General features: G+C 40.9%; 1 protein-coding gene across 2 annotated transcripts; it reads left to right on the top strand.

Moving 5' to 3' along the window:
• Positions 1-6,924: 6,924 nt before the first annotated feature.
• LOC148903063 (solute carrier family 26 member 6-like) lies at positions 6,925-18,646 on the top strand. Of its 2 annotated transcripts, XM_088995685.1 has the most exons (19): positions 6,925-7,201; positions 8,348-8,487; positions 8,728-8,838; positions 8,916-9,088; positions 9,165-9,329; positions 9,481-9,633; positions 9,809-9,891; positions 10,910-11,057; positions 13,163-13,276; positions 13,369-13,446; positions 13,609-13,704; positions 13,777-13,883; positions 13,964-14,033; positions 15,995-16,087; positions 16,201-16,302; positions 16,378-16,713; positions 16,786-16,840; positions 17,416-17,546; positions 17,624-18,646. In XM_088995685.1, exons 1-19 carry the CDS (start codon positions 7,062-7,064, stop codon positions 17,648-17,650), a joined length of 2,322 nt encoding a protein of 773 aa, XP_088851811.1. In that variant the 5' UTR covers positions 6,925-7,061; the 3' UTR covers positions 17,651-18,646. The 2 variants fall into 2 exon arrangements, with proteins under 2 accessions (XP_088851811.1, XP_088851820.1); XM_088995694.1 differs by lacking the exon at positions 8,348-8,487 and having other exon boundaries at positions 7,068-7,201.
• The last annotated feature ends 327 nt before the right edge of the window (positions 18,647-18,973 follow it).

Here is an 18,973-nt window from a genome sequence, read left to right as displayed (position 1 = left end):
TGCAAAATGAAATTAAGATATAATCACAGCCAAGCGAATGCAAAAACCAAACAAAAGAGCAAAATGAAACATAAAATATAAATATAATTAGATTATTTAATTAATACATGTAATAAAAGTAATTATCATGCTGTAAAGGTACTGCATTAAAGGACAACCGACGTCTCCGGGCAAGTTGTGTCCATAATTTGTAAAATGGCTTCAAATGACTTCTACTGGGCGTATTTTAATAAGATTCCACCGCATATAGCTATATTTTACGTTTTATGACTCGCGCTGAACATTCAGGAAGTCTTGTTTTTGAGTTGGTGACGAGTCCGTACGTGACGTCAGAAAAGGACCGCCTCCTCACCATAAAAAAGACGCATTGTAGCATCTTTCCATCACGTCAATGTATTTTGCTGTACTGTTTTTTAAGCCATGTCTTACACCCAAAAGCCGCCAGCAGAGGGAGGCAAACTCCATAGAAAGAATGTATCAGCCTGTGGAAACGAGCTGATTCATTCCTCACCGGAGCTGGTCACCATTTTTCTGCCTCTTTTTGGGTGAGACATTCCCCCCCGCCCGTTTGCCTCAAAATGGCCCAAATAAATTATTTAATCGATTGCAAACATGTATGCTTTGATCATCAGGACTATTTGAATCATATTCATAACTGGATGTGTCACAAGAAAGCATATTCTCCGAATCTGAAACCATTGTTTTGATTCTCAAGCAATGCAAGACATCTTGGCGTGACGTCACGAAAGGGGTGCGGGACTTTCTGAAAATTTTTCTGGTGCCAGTTAAAAACCAAAAAAGTGACGTCGGTTGTCCTTTAAGTGACTATTACCAAATCGACAACAGACAACAAATGGTTCATTTTAAGTACTGTATATAAATCCTTGCAATGATGCAAATACTACATAGTCACAAGAAAAGTCAAGAGTTGTACATGTCATAACATTTTGACTTCATTCATTTGCATCTCTTAAATTGCAACACGTTACGTCCTTCATTCGTAGAAATGGCCAAACGTGGCATGTTTGCTCAAGAAGACCATCCAGAGGTCACCTCCCTTAGGTCCTTGTTTGAAACGCCATCGCTGCTCCGAGCCATAACGGGATGTTTCATTGTGTAAGGGGTCAGGAAGATTGACGTTAGCCACCACACAGACACCCGAGATGTCATGCATTGCTGCATGTCTTTGGAGCACTGCCCACACTTTTACAGCAGGGTCCAACTGCAAAACCACCTTGGTGATGATATCTCGATGAGCTGATTGCAAAACTGACAATATATAACGCGTGGTTAACACGAATGTACAAAACTTTGATTGAGGACTGAGTCAGCTGGCTTTCCCATCAGTTTTTAAGCATTTTAAAGCAATTTAGCAACCTCCAGCTGGTACAATATGTTTGTGTCACATTTCTGGAAATGCCACCAGCAAACAACCACACTCATATTCTCCTTTGCTTCTTTATGTTGCCTGAGAAGTGGCCAACAGTTTCACTGACAACTCACACTCTGTCAAAACACTGACACTTTTGTATTCCTTTCTTTGGAGAATTCTGAGCAGAACAAAATCTGAAGAATAAATGAACATGCAAGAAAGCCTTTCCTTTTTGATGTTGCACATGCAGCAAACGAGATACGCCATTAACAGACTTGCTGAATGTCATCACTCCACGGACATTGACAACCCTTTATCTTTAAAAGAAGAGCACACACTAAAGGTGTGCTGGATGAATCACATCCACAATTGTAGATGATTCCATCAATCCATCCATCTATTTTTTCAATCTGCTTTTATCCTCACAAGGGACCATAAAGAGTTTGATGGTTCTCTTTATTTGTAAGTAGGTTCGTGTCAGATCTCCCAGGTAGGTGACGCGCAGAGCTTGATCGTGGCGTGGAGTCGAGCAAGTCGTGCCGTGACGTCCGTCCGACGCCCACCTTGAGCCGGGCGTGCCTGTGCGGGTCTTTGCAAGTCTCTTTGAGTCTATGAGTCCGAGATGAGTCTGAGATGATTCTGCCCCGTGGTTCGCCCAATCTCTCTGTCCCGCGACAGCTGCTTTTATACCATTTTCAAGCGTGTGCTATGCGTCAGGGTGAGACGCACATCAAGGAGATCAAGGAATTGAAAGACATGAAATGGTTGAAAGGCGCATTTCAAAATCATACACACGTGTGACGCCACAACCACATCCCAGCTGTCTTCTGGGAGTAAAAGGGGGACACCTTGGACCAGTTGCCAGCCAATTGCAGGGCCCACGGAGACGAACAACCAACCACGCTCACACTCACTCGAGGGAGTGCTCCCGTACAACGACTTCAGGCACCACGAAACCTCCTCGGCAACCTCCCCACCGACGCCTGCCATGCCCGGTGACCGTCATCTTGGCTGGCCTCACCATGTCGCAGAATGACTTTTGTTTTTATTTCTTTTTCCTTCATCGCTTTCACCGACTTCGGATCCAGGAGGGGAGCCCTGTTGCGTCACACTTGTGTATGATTTTGAAGTGCGCCTTTCAACACTTTCATGTCTTTCAATTCCTTGATCTCCTTGATGTGCGTATCACCCTGACGCATAGCACACGCTTGCAAATTGTATAAAAGGAGCTGTCGCGGGACAGAGAGATTGGGCGAACCACGGGGCAGACTCATCTCAGACTCACGCCCGGCTAACGCCGGGCGTCGGACGGACATCACGGCACGACTTGCTCAACTCCACGCCACGATCAAGCTCTGCGCGTCACCTGCCTGGGAGATCTGACAACGAACCTACTTACAAATAAAGAGAAACATCAAACTCTTTAAATTTGTACTGTACCACTGACCTGACAGACATGTCTTTGCAGTGTGGAAGGACCCAGAAAAGACACACACAGACCCCTGGGGAGAACATACAAACCCCACACAGGAAGGCCATACCAGGATTGGACCCGCCACTTCGCAATGTGAGGTCAACGCACTCACCACTGGGCCAGCGGACCGCCGTTATGGGCAATTTAAAATCTTAAATGAACCTAACATGTATTTTTTTTTCTGTAGAGGACAGATGCTGAAGTATCTGGGGAAAATGCAGGAAGACTGGAGCCTGAATTCAAACCCATGACCTCAGAACTTTGCGATAAGCACTCATATACTGTGCAGTCTGCCTTTAAACTCTTATTAAAATCACTGCCAGAGAGGACGACAACACATTTGAGTGCTAGCATAGCATGTAAAACTGCCCTCTGAAAAGAGTGAACTCTTTTAACAAACCATGCAGTTGGGCTATCATACTAGGAAGTCCTCCTCAGACCGAGCCTTTGACCCAAGATAATCTTGTTTCATTCACTCTCGTTTGCACTTGTGATCACTGCTACCTCAGTCTAATGTTCTTTGTCTAATGTTCTTTGGGGAGGGTGGTGAACAATTAAAATAGACCATTATAGACCAATTTGGTCCTTTTATTTATTCATGTTTCCAACATCAACAATCAGACAAATGTCAGGATACAGATTTTAATGGTTTTTTTGAAAATAGTTTTTGAATAATACAATCGATCACATTAGAACATTGTCAATATGATGACAAAGCAGGTGCAATGGATAACCAAAAACAGTTTACCGAAAGCTCTGTCTTTCCATATAAACAAATCAGACTATCCATTAATAATCATGCTCAAAGTTGTGTACATTGAATAGTTGCTTTCTGTAGAATTAAAAAGCAGAACAGACACAGAACTGACATTCGATAATCAAACAAAATAATCTGAGCCCCATCTAATGGCCGATGGTGAAATTGCACCCAAAATAAAAGATTAAATATGTAGTTACAAACTGTACCAAAAATTTAGATCCACATAACAAAAATGCAGCACACCCAAGTGTACAATGGGAAGTTGTTTTGTGGATGCCTATATTGTATAAATCAACAAAATGAGCATTAGCTTTCAGAAACGCCCCGGAAGCACAAAACTGTCCGCAAAACAGAGTGGCTGCCTTTGCAGCAGCCCATGTATTTTGTTTTTCTACTTTCATTCCTTTCATCACTTTGCTGCTGTGAATGTAAAATTCTCCACTGCGAGACTAATAAAGGCAAATCCAATCCAATCCAAAATGTGATCACTCAAAAGTCATTTTTTGCTTCACTGCAAATAATCATACTTCCTGCTCACAATCTTACACAATACCCCTTAATTGAAGTGAGATTTGATATTAAAGTGAATGAAACATATCAAGAATCGAGACCACATTTACACTCTATTTTCTGTCAGGGAAGCAAATAATATCGGGATGTCACAGCGGTCTTTTGTTTTGTAACAGTGGTGTACTGCATGTCCTGGGAACATCATCTCAAATCTCAAATACTTATTATCTGGCAGTGTCGGCATCTCTTTGTACCAAATGTTTTCATGATAGCTTGTAATGTACAGCAAGTGAAGGTCAGTTGAGATTATTTTCCACGTGAATTTATGTGACCTGCTGAATTCTTATAAAGTAATTGAAATACGCCCGGATGTTGCAATTTTTTTCCTTAAAACCAAAATTCTACATTAAACAATAGCAGTCCATTTCTTGAACCAAATTGAAGTCTCCATCTGAAACTGTGGCCATCTTAAAGGGCACACAGAGTGTGAGCGCACATACATACACAAACTCAGCTCCTGATGAGGTGTCACTGATTAAACAGACCTGCCGACAAATGGTTAGTTGCTTTGTTACACTGTGTACTTCACTTTGTGTGGAAATCGTTGCACAACAGTTTTTTGTTTGTTTTTATTTTTATTTTTTTTCGGGAATAACACTGCATTGACATCAATTCATGTAACCTTTGATACACAATTGTAATCACTTTGTGACCGTTTGAGCGACTTTAATGGTTTACCACCAGGTTTTAGTTGTATTTGGATCCATGCGTTTTTACTTAGTTTGACGTTTTTTTCTAACTCTTGGGCCTAACTGGGGGCGTTGACCAATACACAGGCGGGCTGAGAGAATAATTTGTAAATTAATTTCAATCGATCATATTAAATGCTGAATAGGGTTCAATTGCAGCGATGCATATTTCTGACTAGATGATAACAGAGAAAAGAAAATGTGAGCTGTCAGCCAGACAGAGGTCAGTTTAATCAAAAATGGTTCACTGGAAAAAAATGTAGAATTTGTTTGATATTATTTCAACAAAGTCACAATAACATCATACAATAAAGTAAAATCATTGACATCCAGTTGTTTTATTTATTTTGTAAGGATACTATACAACTACTTAAGAGTAGCTGGCAATAGAAGATTAAAATTGTGTACACCCACTTTATCAAAATGAAATTATACCAACAGTTGTCATTTGGGTTGCAGGGAGGCTGAAGTGTATCCCGGGTGACCTTGGACAACCTCTGGGTTGATCGTCAACCAATCACAGGGGACAAAGATTCACACTCAGACACGCACCTCTGGACACTTTGGAACTTTCATTGAAGCCGACATCCACGTTCCGGCGATGGTGGCAGACACTGGAGGCACAATATAAGCACGGACAGAACATGCAAACTTCATGCACATGTGATTTGACCCTGAACTTTAGAAGATAATGTAAAACGGGTTGTGATGATAACAATTGTTCTGAATCTGAATGTGTGATTGATTTTGTGTTGTGTTTCCGCTTCTTCACCTTTGTTAATATTTCCGCTCAGCATGATCAACAAAATGTTCTTAACTGCAGACATTTACATGTGTGTGACAACTGCCAGGGTTAATAATTACAGGAATGCCTCCTCTTTCTTGTCACATTGTTAGTCATTCTACTCAAAGAAATAACCCCCCCCCCCGCGCCAATGAGTCAGTTGCTCTTTTTCGTAAAAAGGCATAGCATCATGGGATTGTCTTCCCGGTGAGGTGATGGAGGGTGAATTACACACTGCACAAGGTCACGATAACAATGCATCATGTAAGAAAGATATTGAAAAGACATTTTATTCAAGAGTCAAATAAAATGTATTTTCTGAGAACAATGTTTAAAATAATTAAATCACTTCCAACATTGGCCATAATTCAGAGTGCAAAATAATGACAGCAATGCTCAAAAAGGAAATACGTATAAATAAAGTTTCTCCTTTTCAAAGACAACAAATTCATACACAGCTCTGTACTGTTGATCTCTTAGTTGACTATTTGTGTGGAGCAGTAGGAGCGATTGTATTGCTAGTCGGAATGCAATTGTAGTTGCAGTGCTATCTTAGTCTTTAACAAAGTCCTGCTCTAAATTGTGCAACAAAATAAATATCTTGTCTATAACATTTATTACCCCAATCAATAATGACATTTGTCATTTTAACAAGTCACTGCCTAAACATTAACCTGCTCAAAAACAACACAGAACTGATGAGGCAAAGTAAACGTGCCCCATGTTGAGGCACTCAATGCAATTTCACACGCTGCCTCTTGCACCCATGATGCTTGCAAGCTTTGCAATGGATGGAAAGGGTAATGTATCAACTGATGGTCCTCTTTTATGAATGCCAGTAGTCGACCAATTGTGGCATTTCCGGGTAGATTAAACACCGTTTTTGTGTCGATGAGTCAGGGCAATTAGACACACTCGCTGGTTTATCCTAGACTACTAATGTGATCAGCTAATTTATATTTAACAATTCATGTCTCTCTCACAAATGTATGACTTTACTCTTTACATTTCTGATGGTGTGGTTTTGTTTTATTTTGCTGAGTGAAAAAAAGGGTCTTTTATTCATGCCTTGAGGAGAGAAAGAAAACTAGAAAATAAAGAAGACCATTTCCATCACATAATTGTTAAAGCAAACACAAACATAGTCAGACAATCTTGCATATCTCCAGGCCTGTTTATATCTGTGCAGAAAGCAAATTTATGGGCTGGAAGTTGTTATATAAGGGCAGGAAGGGAACTCCCACAGGCCAATAGCATTGCATGGAGCAGGCAGTGTTAATCAGTAGAGCACATACAGGTGGTTTCACTCCCTACTCAGCTATTGACATACAATTGTGTGCCTTTTATTTCTTAGAGGACCCTCAGGCATAAAGAAGTAGCCGGCTCTCCGAGAAAGAAAAAGCTACACAGACATGGAGGATAACAATAGTTTTTTTGTGGAGTATTCGGTGCAACGGCAAGTTTTGAATGACTTACGTCTGGATGATGTGGCACAAAAAAGGTCTTGGTCCGCAAAGCCAAACTTCAGTGAACGTCTCAAAGGCTCCATCAGGTAAAACACTTCAAAAAAGATGAAATGACCTGCAGAGGTAAATGTGGTGGGGGTGCTGTTATTTGGATTTTTATTTGCAAGGTTGTTAATATGCCAGCAGACAAATTGTTGGTGATAGATGAAGGCCATTAATGATAATAAACAAGCAAAGTTTACAGTACTGCTTTGTCATAAAATTTCAGAATAACCTATCACGTGTCATAAAAGACGTAATTTTGACATTTAAATGTCACCACATTTGGTACATCAAACCTGATGTCACAAAAATTATTACAAAATGATAATTGAGTCTGTGAGAGATTTGTTGAACAATAGTTGCACGGCTGTCATTGTAGTTTGCTGTGACATACTGTAGTGCTGCACGAGGCAATGCCGAGAGTGAGTTCTAATGTTTTACCCCTTTCAAATAACTAAACCACTGCTGCAAACCACAATAAAGACATCACCTGGCAGTGTCCAACAAAACTGAATTGTGACACTCAAAAAGTTCATTTTGGAAATGTTTTCAACAACTTTTGTATTTTGACCTTGGTATGGCTTAACCCTTATATTATGTTGAAAAAAAAATCATGTTGCTTATGTTGCGGGTCAGTTTTACTTGTATGTAAAAATCCACACAAAACAGTCTAATAATAGGTGACATCAGCAACAACTGTTTCTGAGATGTTATAAGCATACTGTACTTGAAAAGAGAGACAACATATGTTCTATCCCATCTGGATACAGTATTTTAGAACTGTTTTGAAGAAAGGAAAAGGAAAGGATATCCAGTGGTTAAGTTAACACAAAAATGGAAACGGGTAAAATTGATCCCTTAACATAACATGAGGGTTAAGCAGCTAGTAGGGATATGCATTTGTTCATTGTGCACAATTGAGGTGGAAACAGAGGTGGCTTTATCATAGTCAACATTTTATCATTCAGTTAACAAATGCCTTGTTTGTATTTGCACACAGACGTGTCATCCAGGGTTATACTTTTCTCAAGGGTGCGCTAAAACCTATCCAAGGTGATTTTGGGCAAGATGCGGGAAAATATTCTGAACTCATCGCCAGCCAATCGCTGGAAACATAAAGGCACACAAGCATTCATGTTCACAATCATACCTCGGGACATGAGTGTATCTTTCTGATTTGACTGCCTCAGATGCTCAGTCCCTCGTGCCAAGGAAATCTTATTCAGCTGGGTACCCGTTTTTGGATGGCTTCCTAAATACTCCATCAGAGAGAACGCAATCGGGGACTTGATCTCTGGCTGCAGTGTGGGCATCATGCATCTTCCACAGGGTATGTCAGTGGGTGAAGCTGCATTTGGCCTGGTCATATTATTAAATAAATTCAAATACCAAAGATATTGTGTTAGGGCAATTCAGACCCTGACATACTGAAATTGCAAAATGGCACTATTTACTGTAAATGGAACCATACAGAGAAGCCATGCGGACTCAACAGGGTGGTCATCTGACTTGCCATTTGGTTTCAAATACAGCGGGCACAATTACAGCCGATGTTTTGATTCCCAACCAGGTATGGCGTATGCTCTTCTGGCTTCATTAAGCCCCGTGATCGGGCTTTATACTTCCCTCTACCCAGTTCTGGTCTACTTCATCTTCGGCACCTCCAGACACATTTCCATCGGTAAGTTGAAAGCAGATGATGTGACCACAGACCTTGACGTCTTTTCTTGATGAATATATCGGCATGTGTATGTCCAGGTACTTTTGCTGTGATCAGCATCATGATTGGAAGTGTGACAGAGCGGCTGGCTCCGGACAGTAACTTCCTTTCTAATGCTACTAATGCGACAGGAAGTGTAAATATCAATAAACAGGGTGCTTACAAAGTACAGATAGCCTGTTCGCTCACAGTCCTGGCGGGGTTGTTTCAGGTTGTGTTTCCACTTTTTCAACAACTCTCTACCATGGTGAGGTTTTCAACCAGTTCTCTTTTTCACTTACCCAAAGATCCTGTTGGGTGTGGTGAGGTTTGGGTTTGTGGTCACCTACTTGTCCGAGCCATTGGTCCGAGGATACACCACAGGATCAGCGTGCCATGTGTTTGCCTCTCAGCTCAAATATTTGTTTGGGATATCCCCAGCTCGCTTCTCTGGTCCTCTCTCACTCATTTACGTGAGTATGTCCCATTAAATATCGTTCATTTGAATGTATGTGTGTTCCTCACCAATGGTTGTTAGAATAACACTTGGTGAGTCATTTGGACTCAAGAGTCAGACCACATGTCAACTACTGAAGTGCCATATTTATTTTTTTATTATTACAGACTCTGGTAAATCTATGTCGTTTACTACCTCAAACGGTCGTACCGGAGCTAGTGGTGAGTTTGGTGGCTCTCTTTGTTCTGATTGTAGTCAAAGAACTCAATCAATGCTACAGGCAAAGGTTGCCCCTGCCGATTCCAATTGAACTCATTGTGGTAAGTCCCTACCAAACAAGTCCTTTTGATAGCAAACATTATCACAGAATTGAAAAAAATCTGAATATGAATATTCAGGGACAGACTTAGCATTTTAATTGAAGAGCGGGCGCGTGGGAACGAGGGGATATTTTACGTCCACTTTAAATCAGATGTGCACTCCGATTCTTTGCAGATTATCGCAGCAACAATCATCACTCATTTTTGTGATCTCTCTGGAAAATACAACGTTGATGTTGTTGGCGAAATCCCCAGTGGGTGAGTCAGTCTTTGTGATTTTAAGAGAGCAGTCAGCGGTTAAGAGATGACATGACAACAAAGACACGAACACATGAATTAATAGAGAATGTTACTGCAAAAAGTTAGATATGAGTAAAAGTGTAAGCCGTTGTTAAGATTGGAGAGGCAATCTTTTAAACTTAATCAACCATCTTTTCAGTAATAATATTGCAAGCATTTGTTTATGTATTTATTTTTGTTATCGCAACCCATCCAGGTTTATAGTTAGACCCATAGTGCACTAAAAACAATTGGCCGGTTTTGTTCTTTTTTTCAAATTTCATTCAAGCTACCGGTACTTTCTGTCTCACAGTTGCCATTCTTACAATTCGACTGACAATAGTCATAGATAAACTATTCCACATACTAAAATGTGTTTGGTCAAAAGTACATCAGCTTAAGTCACAGGTGTCAAAGTCAAGGCCCGGGGCCAAATATGGCCTGCCACATTATTTTATTCGGCCCGCGAAAGCAAATCAAAATTGTGAAGTTCCATGATGCTTGCTAAAGTCCGAACCAACATTTCGAAAAGTCCCAGGTAAACCACAACAAGTCATTAATTTTTACTTCAAATTTGAAAACTAGATATTCATTAACTCATTCACTGTCAGACGTAAAAAAATTGTCCACTCCCGTGCCAGGGTTTTTGTCATTTTCACTCAAATTCCAGGACCCACAGAATATTGAGTTTTAGGACTATATAAACATTCAATGTTGAGTAAGAAACCTTAGACTCTGTTTTTTCATCAGGAAAAAATAGTTAATGCCTAAGTTATATCGGTCTGGAGTAATATGAGGTGCAAGTGGGGGCGGCTGTACAAAAGGCAAATTCTCCCTCAAGAAGAAATAACTGACCAAAATACCACATAGTTTTCTCATAACATAAATTGAGATAGATAGGTTTGACCTGCAGACTTAAGATCACGTAAGAAAACGTAACAAGTAAACATTCTTTGTGTTGCGTTTAATCCACACATATCTTTTTGTACCATTCCAGTCTTAAGGCACCCCAAGCTCCAGATGTGTCGCTGTTCCCTGCGGTGATTGGTGATGCTTTTGCTGTTGCCATTGTGGGATATGCCATCAACATTTCTCTTGGGAAAACATTTGCACTCAAGCATGGCTACAAGGTGGATAGCAACCAGGTGAGACGTACATTAAGAGAAAAATGGTTGGCTTGTTCTCAGTTGTCATGAACAAATATAGTCCAACAAAAGTCCAAAACAAGACGTACATTTAACCCAACTACAAGGCATTTATGTTTATCTTTTCAACAACATATTTTTGCTAATTGAACTAATGTTGATTTATTTAAGAGATATTTTGTGATTAATTACGACAATTACAACCCGCTGCGTAATGGACAAAATGGACAAAATCCGACTTCAACGGACAGTTAGGACGGCGGAAAAAATCATTGGTACCGGGTGTGGAAAAATCCTACTGGACCCTCCGCACCCTGCCCACCACCTTTTCCAGCCACTCCCCTCAGGCAGGCTCTACCGATCCATGCGCGCCAAATCGAGCAGACATTTAAACAGCTTCATCCCCCAAGCCATTAACTCTTTAAACAGTAACCCAAATAGAATTGTATAGTGCCTATTTGTATTTTTTTTTTGTGATGATACTAGTGCAGCGTGTTCTACCGGAAACAAATTCCTTGTGTGTTCTACATACTTGGCAATAAAGATGATTCTGATTCTGATGATTCTGATTCTGATAATCGGTTACCAATGGTAGATCACTATTGCATTAGTCTCCATTTTATTTACTTGTACAATAGGTGTTACTTTCAAATCAAATATGTTCCTCTAAGTAAAGGCTGTCAAACTCGTTTTTTTGCCGCGAGCTACATTGTAGTTACGGTTTCCTCGCGGGGGCCGTTATGAATTTGAGGAAGCCATTACAATGTTTCATCCCCTCCACATATTACATAGAGGCCGCACAACAAATTAACAAATAACTAGTTTTCAAATTTCAAGTAAAAAATATTGACTGTTATTGTGGTTTACATGGGACAATTTGAAAATTTGATTCGGACTCTCGCAAGCATCATGGAATTTCACAAGTTTAATTTGCTTTCGCGGGCCAAATAAAATGGTTTGGCCCCCGCGCCTCGATTTTGACACCATGCTCTAAGGCAGGGGTCGGGAACCTTTTTGACTAAGAGAGCCATAAAAGTAAAATATTTAGAAATGTTTTTCAGTGAGAGCCACACGCACGCGCGCGCACATACAAACGCTCGCGTACGCACACACACACGCGCGCACGCGCCGCCACTTTTCAACAAAATATCAGAATGTATTATTTAAAATAACTTTGTGATAGTACTCACCGTTAACATGAATGGTTTTCCGTTCCTCGTGATTGGTAAAAATCCAGGCAAACGATCGGAATGAAATTCAACTTGCCGGTCAGGAGGCGAAGTTACTGCTAACTAGCCTGCACACGGCTCATAAGCTTCCACACTTGCTATCTGCAATCGACTTCTCGCAGAAGTATGTTGATGCTAACGTTAACATGGGGCTTGTTAAAATGTCACGGACATTCGACTGTTTCGTCGATGGTGTTGTTTCATTGCAAATTAGAATCAGAACATTTTCTCTCCTCTAATGCTCCAGTGCATTAACGCTGAAGTGCACTAGTTGGGCTCATTTCAAGGGGCGTTTACCTGTTTCAACATGACGGCCACTATCATCCAATCAAAATGCCGCTTTCGGCCAACCTAGCTCAGTGACATCCAATCAAAATTGCGCTTTCCGCCAACTGCAGCCCCAACGGGAAATGAACGGCAAAAAAACGAAAATATGTATTTAGTTTTATCGGCGAGCCATATGCAATCATCAAAAGAGCCATATATGGCTCGCGAGCCATAGGTTCCCGACCCCTGCTCTAAGGAGTCAAAATGTTCACTTTGAGATACATTTTTAAATTACTTTCTGTCTTCCTGACATTTATTAATGTATGAAGGCATGTGAAGCACAGAGATGGAGTGGGAGCACTGAGGCTCAGAAGAGCCTTTCTGATTAATCATTAATGCTCTATGCACACCTGTGCTGCTCACATATTCTTACCAATGCTTTTAGTGTGGCATCAACATGTTCATTCCGCTATAAAGTGAACGAACAATACGCTCATATTATTGGACAGGAGGGTACAAAATCCTGACATGCCATAGGTTAATGTAACAACATGGAGTCTAATTAAGTGTTACATATTGCTTGTTTTGTTGTTGTTGTTTTTCATCTAGGAGCTGGTCGCTCTGGGACTAAGCAACACTGTCGGCGGCTGTTTTCAATGTTATTCCGTAACTTCTTCCCTGTCACGAAGCCTCGTTCAGGAGAGCACCGGGGGAAAGACACAAGTAACCTAGCATGTCATGAGAGGAAAACTATGTCGGATATACTTCTTCACCTCTCGTGATGTTGAAAGAACGCATTGTGTATGTTTTCTCAGGTCGCAGGACTCATTTCTTCCATTATTGTTCTGATTACCATTCTAAAAATAGGATCTCTCTTTGAAAGTCTCCCGAAGGTATTGGTCATGTCTGCCAACATGTAACATTCCAAATGCCTTTGTTGGAGAGATTTTCTGGAATGTTTCATCCTCGTCCCAACACCTTTGTTCTGTCTGCTTTGAAAGGTCAAAACGATTCACGTTTTAATGATGTTATTTCTATTTGTGCATGTTCTTCAGGCTGTCTTATCCACAATCGTAATTGTGAACCTGAAAGGAATGTTTAAGCAGTTCACTGATGTGCTGATGTTGTGGAAGACCAACAAGGTTGATTTGGTATGACGCAATCCTCCAAATGCAATTCGGCCATTTTGTGCTGTTCACTGATTGCCTTTTACTGCCCTCTAGCTCGTGTGGTTGGTAACTTTCACATGCACCATTCTACTCAATTTGGACCTGGGTTTGGCCGTCTCCATTGGCTTTTCTCTGCTGACAGTTATCTTTAGGAGCCAGATGTATGTGCCCATCGTTTCTGACACGCAACCCTGGTATACATGTGAGGTGTTTTCACGTTTTGTGTCATCATCTCTCTCAGGCCACGCTATTCAATCTTGGGCCAAGTGCCAGCCACTGACTTATATCTCGACATTGACACATATAAAGAGGTAACACAAATATTTGTGCAGTAATGTGTCTTGTGGAGACCCATTAAATATAATATAATATTGGAATTTTGAAACAACACCTTTTGGCTCCAAACACCACCACGATGGATCTGAAATGTTGGCAACAAGGTGAGTTTCAACTATTGACGCTCAGCTTTTTCTGACCTTTAGGGTATTCCTATCGAATTCAGGCAATTGCCGTTGGAAGTGCAACAGCTGATTTATCTATTGGCAATCGGGACAAGCCAAAAGACAGAGACCAAAATTATTAATACCAACATGGGATGATGAATGATTTGAATAATTTATGACTAATTTATTGGTAATTCCAATACCGATATGGTTTGAATAATTTTAGACATGACTCTATGACTCCCCACTTAATTAATGAACCAAAAGTAAGATTTCTTCAGCCGTCATCTGTACTTCTTTGAAGGTGTCGGACACTTTGCTTCTTATCCAAGAAACCTCGTCAGTTGCTGACGAGGTTTCTTGGTTAAGAAGCGAAACGTCCGACACCTTCAAAGAAGTACAGATGACGGCTGAAGAAACCTTTTCATCGATGGACCACTCCTGTACGACGGAGAGCTTACACAGACAAAAGTAAAAGGACAACTGGCTGTTAAGTTGTTGCATGACCAGATGGGCATCTATGACTGCCAATAGATCTGATGCCCATGTATTTATTGATGAGTGACTGCTGATGAAACACTTTGGAATGTTGTTCATATGTTCCAGACTTAAAGGACAACCGACGTCACTTTTTTGTTTTTTAACTGACACCAGAAAAACGTTTTATAGGATCTAAAATACCCAAAACACGCAGTATGATATTTTTAGTCAAATGCAAAACACCAATAAAAATGACTTTAAGTGTCCAAAATCTGCAAAAAATTGAGCTGCGAATTGGGCATTTTCAGAAAGTCCCGCCCCCAGTTCGTGACGTCACGCCAAGACGTCTTGCATTGCTCGTGAATCAAAACAATGGCTTCAGATTTGGAGAATATGCTTTCTTGTTACACATCCAGTTATGAATATGATTCAAATAGTTCTGAAGAGGAAAGCATACATGTTTGCAATCGATTAAATAATTTATTTTTGCCATTTTGAGGCAACATTGGGGAAAATCTCTCACCCAAAAAAAGAAGCACAAAATGGCGACCTCCTGTGGCCACCTCTGTTTACACAGGCTGATAAATTCCTTATATGGAGCTTGGACGCCCTCTTCGGGCCTCCTGGTGGCTTTTGGGTGCAACACGAGGTCCCCAGACCAAATAGGTACAGCAAAATACATTGACGTGATGGAAGGACCGCTACAATGCGTCTTTTTTATGCTCAAGGGTGGTCCTTTAGTGACGTCACGTACGGACTCGTCACCAACTCAAAAACAAGACTTCCTGAATATTCAGCGTGAGTCTTAAAACGTAAAATATAGCTATATGCGGTGGAATCTTTGTAAAATACGCTCAGTAGAAGTCATTTGAAGCCATTTTACAAATTATGGACACAACTTCTCCGGAGACGTCGGTTGTCTTTTAAAGCTGCAACTAAGTGAACTCAAATTGTAACCAAGTATCAAAAATTTAAACTTTGATTTATGTTTGTTCGTTCATGGGGAACACACTATTAAAAAAATGAATAAATAAATAAAAAAAGTGAGCCATAATTCCTGCACAATTACCTGATTTGGCTATAAATAGTAAAATGATATTAATGACCATCTTGATCATTTCAATTCAACACTGCTGTCGGGGGCATTTCGAGCCAAAACCATGAGAAATGTCCATGACCCATTATTTATGGACAGACTGTCATACCAATGACAAAGGCGACAATGTTGTCACAACTGTAAAAAAAAAGAGTTACTGATAGTAACAACTGAATAACTGAACGTATATAAGAAAATATATATCAAAATGAAAGCCATCCCAGAGCCCAATTTACTTGATCTGTGCCTGCAGGCTCAAGAGATTCCAGGAATCAAAATCTTTCGCTCCTCAGCGACTATTTACTACACCAATGCTGAGATGTACTTGGAGGCTTTAGAAGAGAAGGTTTGTATTTGTCTTTGCACACTTTTAGGCTAACCTTGGATGATTAGCTGCAATCTACACATCACACCACACACTTTCATTATCTCGTCTACCATATGTTATCTGCTTGGTAGAGTGGCATTCAAATCGGGAAGCTGCTGGCAGAAAAGAAAAAACAAGATGCAACACGGAAGCAGCAAAAGGAAAAGACGGAAAAAAATGAACCTAAACCACAAGTAAGCGCATTTCATTTTGCTTACATACGGTATTTTTCCTCCAATTAAAGTAAACATATTTTCCCCCACTTACAGAGGGTCAGCGATTTTCTGCCTCATGGCACGTTCTCCTCGGAAGAGAAACAAATCTCTGCAGAAGTGGGGGGACAGAATTTTAAACCTGGCGTGACCCTGAAGCTGACTGAATCTCCAACTAATGGCTTTAGTCAAGGCCAAGTGAACTGGGTTTACCAATCCGACGCAACGTCCGACTCAGACATGGGATTCCAGCATGATGACAGTATCACGCAGGCTTCAAAAAACAGACTTGACAAAAATGAACACACCGATGCATTTGGTCCGCATAGCATCATCTTGGACCTCTCAACAACCAGCTTTGTGGACACTGTTGCCGTGAAGACCTTGAAAAATGTACACGTGGGCCATATCGAGCGAGTTTTATTTGTGATTTTTTTTTTTTAAATGTGTACTATTTTCTTTTAGATTTTCAAGGATCTCGGAGATGTAGGCGTGAGAGTCTATTTCACAGGCTGTCAAGGTCAGTTTTCCACCAAACAAAAAGAAACTTGAAGTGACATAATGGAGTTAAATTGAAAACTGCTCAGGAATTTAGGGACATGTAGACTTAAAATGCGCAACAACCTTATCTAAACTTTTTAATGTTTTTGTCCATCCATCTCAACATTGTAGTACTTTTGTTAAGCAGATTCCTTACTTACAGACAGTGTATTGTCGGTGTTCAAATACCTGACATGTTTCGGCGACTACTTCCGCCTTCGTCAGAGCACTCTGACGAAGGCGGAAGTAGTCGCCGAAACATGTCAGGTATTTGAACACCGACAATACACTGTCTGTAAGTAAGGAATCTGCTTAACATTAGTTATCAAGTAGACAGGATGAATTTAGTACAACGATTGTAGTACTTTACACACAACTTTGAGCTAAATGGCAAAATTCACATCAGGTGTTTGAGTTGGAATTGAAACAAAGCATTTTCTGATTTGATTAGAATCAGAATGTTTGTTTGAAATGTCTTAGAAGCCAAATATCCATTTAAGGGGATCGTATTGATAAAGCATTCGTTTTATGTGCTTCTCTTTGGTCAAATATTAGCCTGCGTGGTGGAGCAGCTGGAAGGAGCAGGTTTCTTCTCAGAGTCTATTCCAAAAAGCAGACTGTTTGTTACAATCCACGATGCAGTGCTCCACATTCTTAACGAAGTGGGAATGATAGACGTCATCCTTGTGAGTTCACTGCCAGTTGTCATTATTTACATGTCAACATTATGCTCTTAGCTCAGATGATTTCTATGTGTTTCCAGGATGTTTCCTACAACACCAAAATGTAACCAGCAGAGGCCAGCCTGTTCCAACTTGCCATTTTTCCATTCCCATTTGCTTTTGAACTGAAGGCTTCCAGTTGCTCACTAATGAATTTAGGCTTCTTCTGTGACAGAAGCACCCCAAACACTATGAGAGTCTGAGAGTTGGTGGAATGGGAGTTGGGAGCATTTGACACCAGAGTAAGAGTGGCACGTATTTTTAGCCACTTTGAGAAGTTAAAGCCTGAGCATTGCTATTAATATCTCATCATAAGAAGTGGAGCAGCTGGAGCTCTGGTGCAGCCGTCACAACCTGGAGCTGAACACGCTCAAGACAGTTGAGATGATCGTGGACTTCAGGAAACATCCATCACCACAGCTACCCCTCACACTATCCAACTGCCTGGTGTCAACCGTTGAGACCTTCAAGTTCCTGGGAATCACAGTCTCCCAGGACATGAAGTGGGAGGTCAACACCAACTCTATTCTGAAAAAGGCCCAACAGAGAATGTACTTCCTGAGGCTGCTAAAGAAGCATGGCCTGCCACAGGAGGTGCTGCAACATTTCTACACGGCTGTCATCAAATCCATCCTGTGTTCTTCCATCACCGTTTGGTTCGGGGCCGCCACAAAAATGGACAAAATCCGACTTCAACGGACGGTTAGGACGGCGGAAAAAATCATTGGCACCGCCCTACCCACTCTCGAGGACTTGCACACTGCAAGAATCCGAACAAGGGCGCGGAAAATCCTACTGGACCCTCCGCACCCTGCCCACCACCTTTTCCAGCTACTCCCCTCAGGCAGGCGCTACCGATCCATGCGCACCAAATCCAGCAGACATTTAAACAGCTTCTTCCCCCAAGCCATTAACTCTTTGAACTCTTCAACAGTAGCCAAAATGGAACTGTATAGTGCCACTTAGCAGTTTTTTTGACGACAATATTAGTGCAGCGTGTTCTACCGGAAACAAATTCCTTGTGTGTTCTACATACTTGGCAATAAAGATGATTCTGATTCTGATTCTGAAGAATAATTTTTCCTCCCGTCGGCTCCAAGAATGAACAAACTTGAATTGCATTGAAAGTAAAAAGAAATGACCAAGGACTATTCACATGTCAGACTCTGCTGAAATCTTGAACCTACTTGTACTTCAAGGATTCACAAAAGAATTTCACGCGTTTGTCAATCTGTTGAACACAGGTTCTTTTATTTATCTCAAACTGGAATAAAAACTTCACACTTCGAACACCATTCTTCTCTGTATGCGAAGATCACAAATCAAGCTGGAGCATTTGTACTTCTTGAGGTCGCAGATTGCACAAAAACAAAAATGAGTACGTACCGGTA

Source organism: Hippocampus bargibanti, linkage group LG01, assembly GCF_051943395.1.
Source record: "Hippocampus bargibanti isolate YZ-2025 linkage group LG01, ASM5194339v1, whole genome shotgun sequence".
In the NCBI taxonomy this organism is placed as follows: Eukaryota; Metazoa; Chordata; class Actinopteri; order Syngnathiformes; family Syngnathidae; genus Hippocampus; species Hippocampus bargibanti.
The sequence above is the reverse complement of the archived record's forward strand: the minus strand, read 5'-3'. Positions and strand labels throughout refer to the sequence as shown.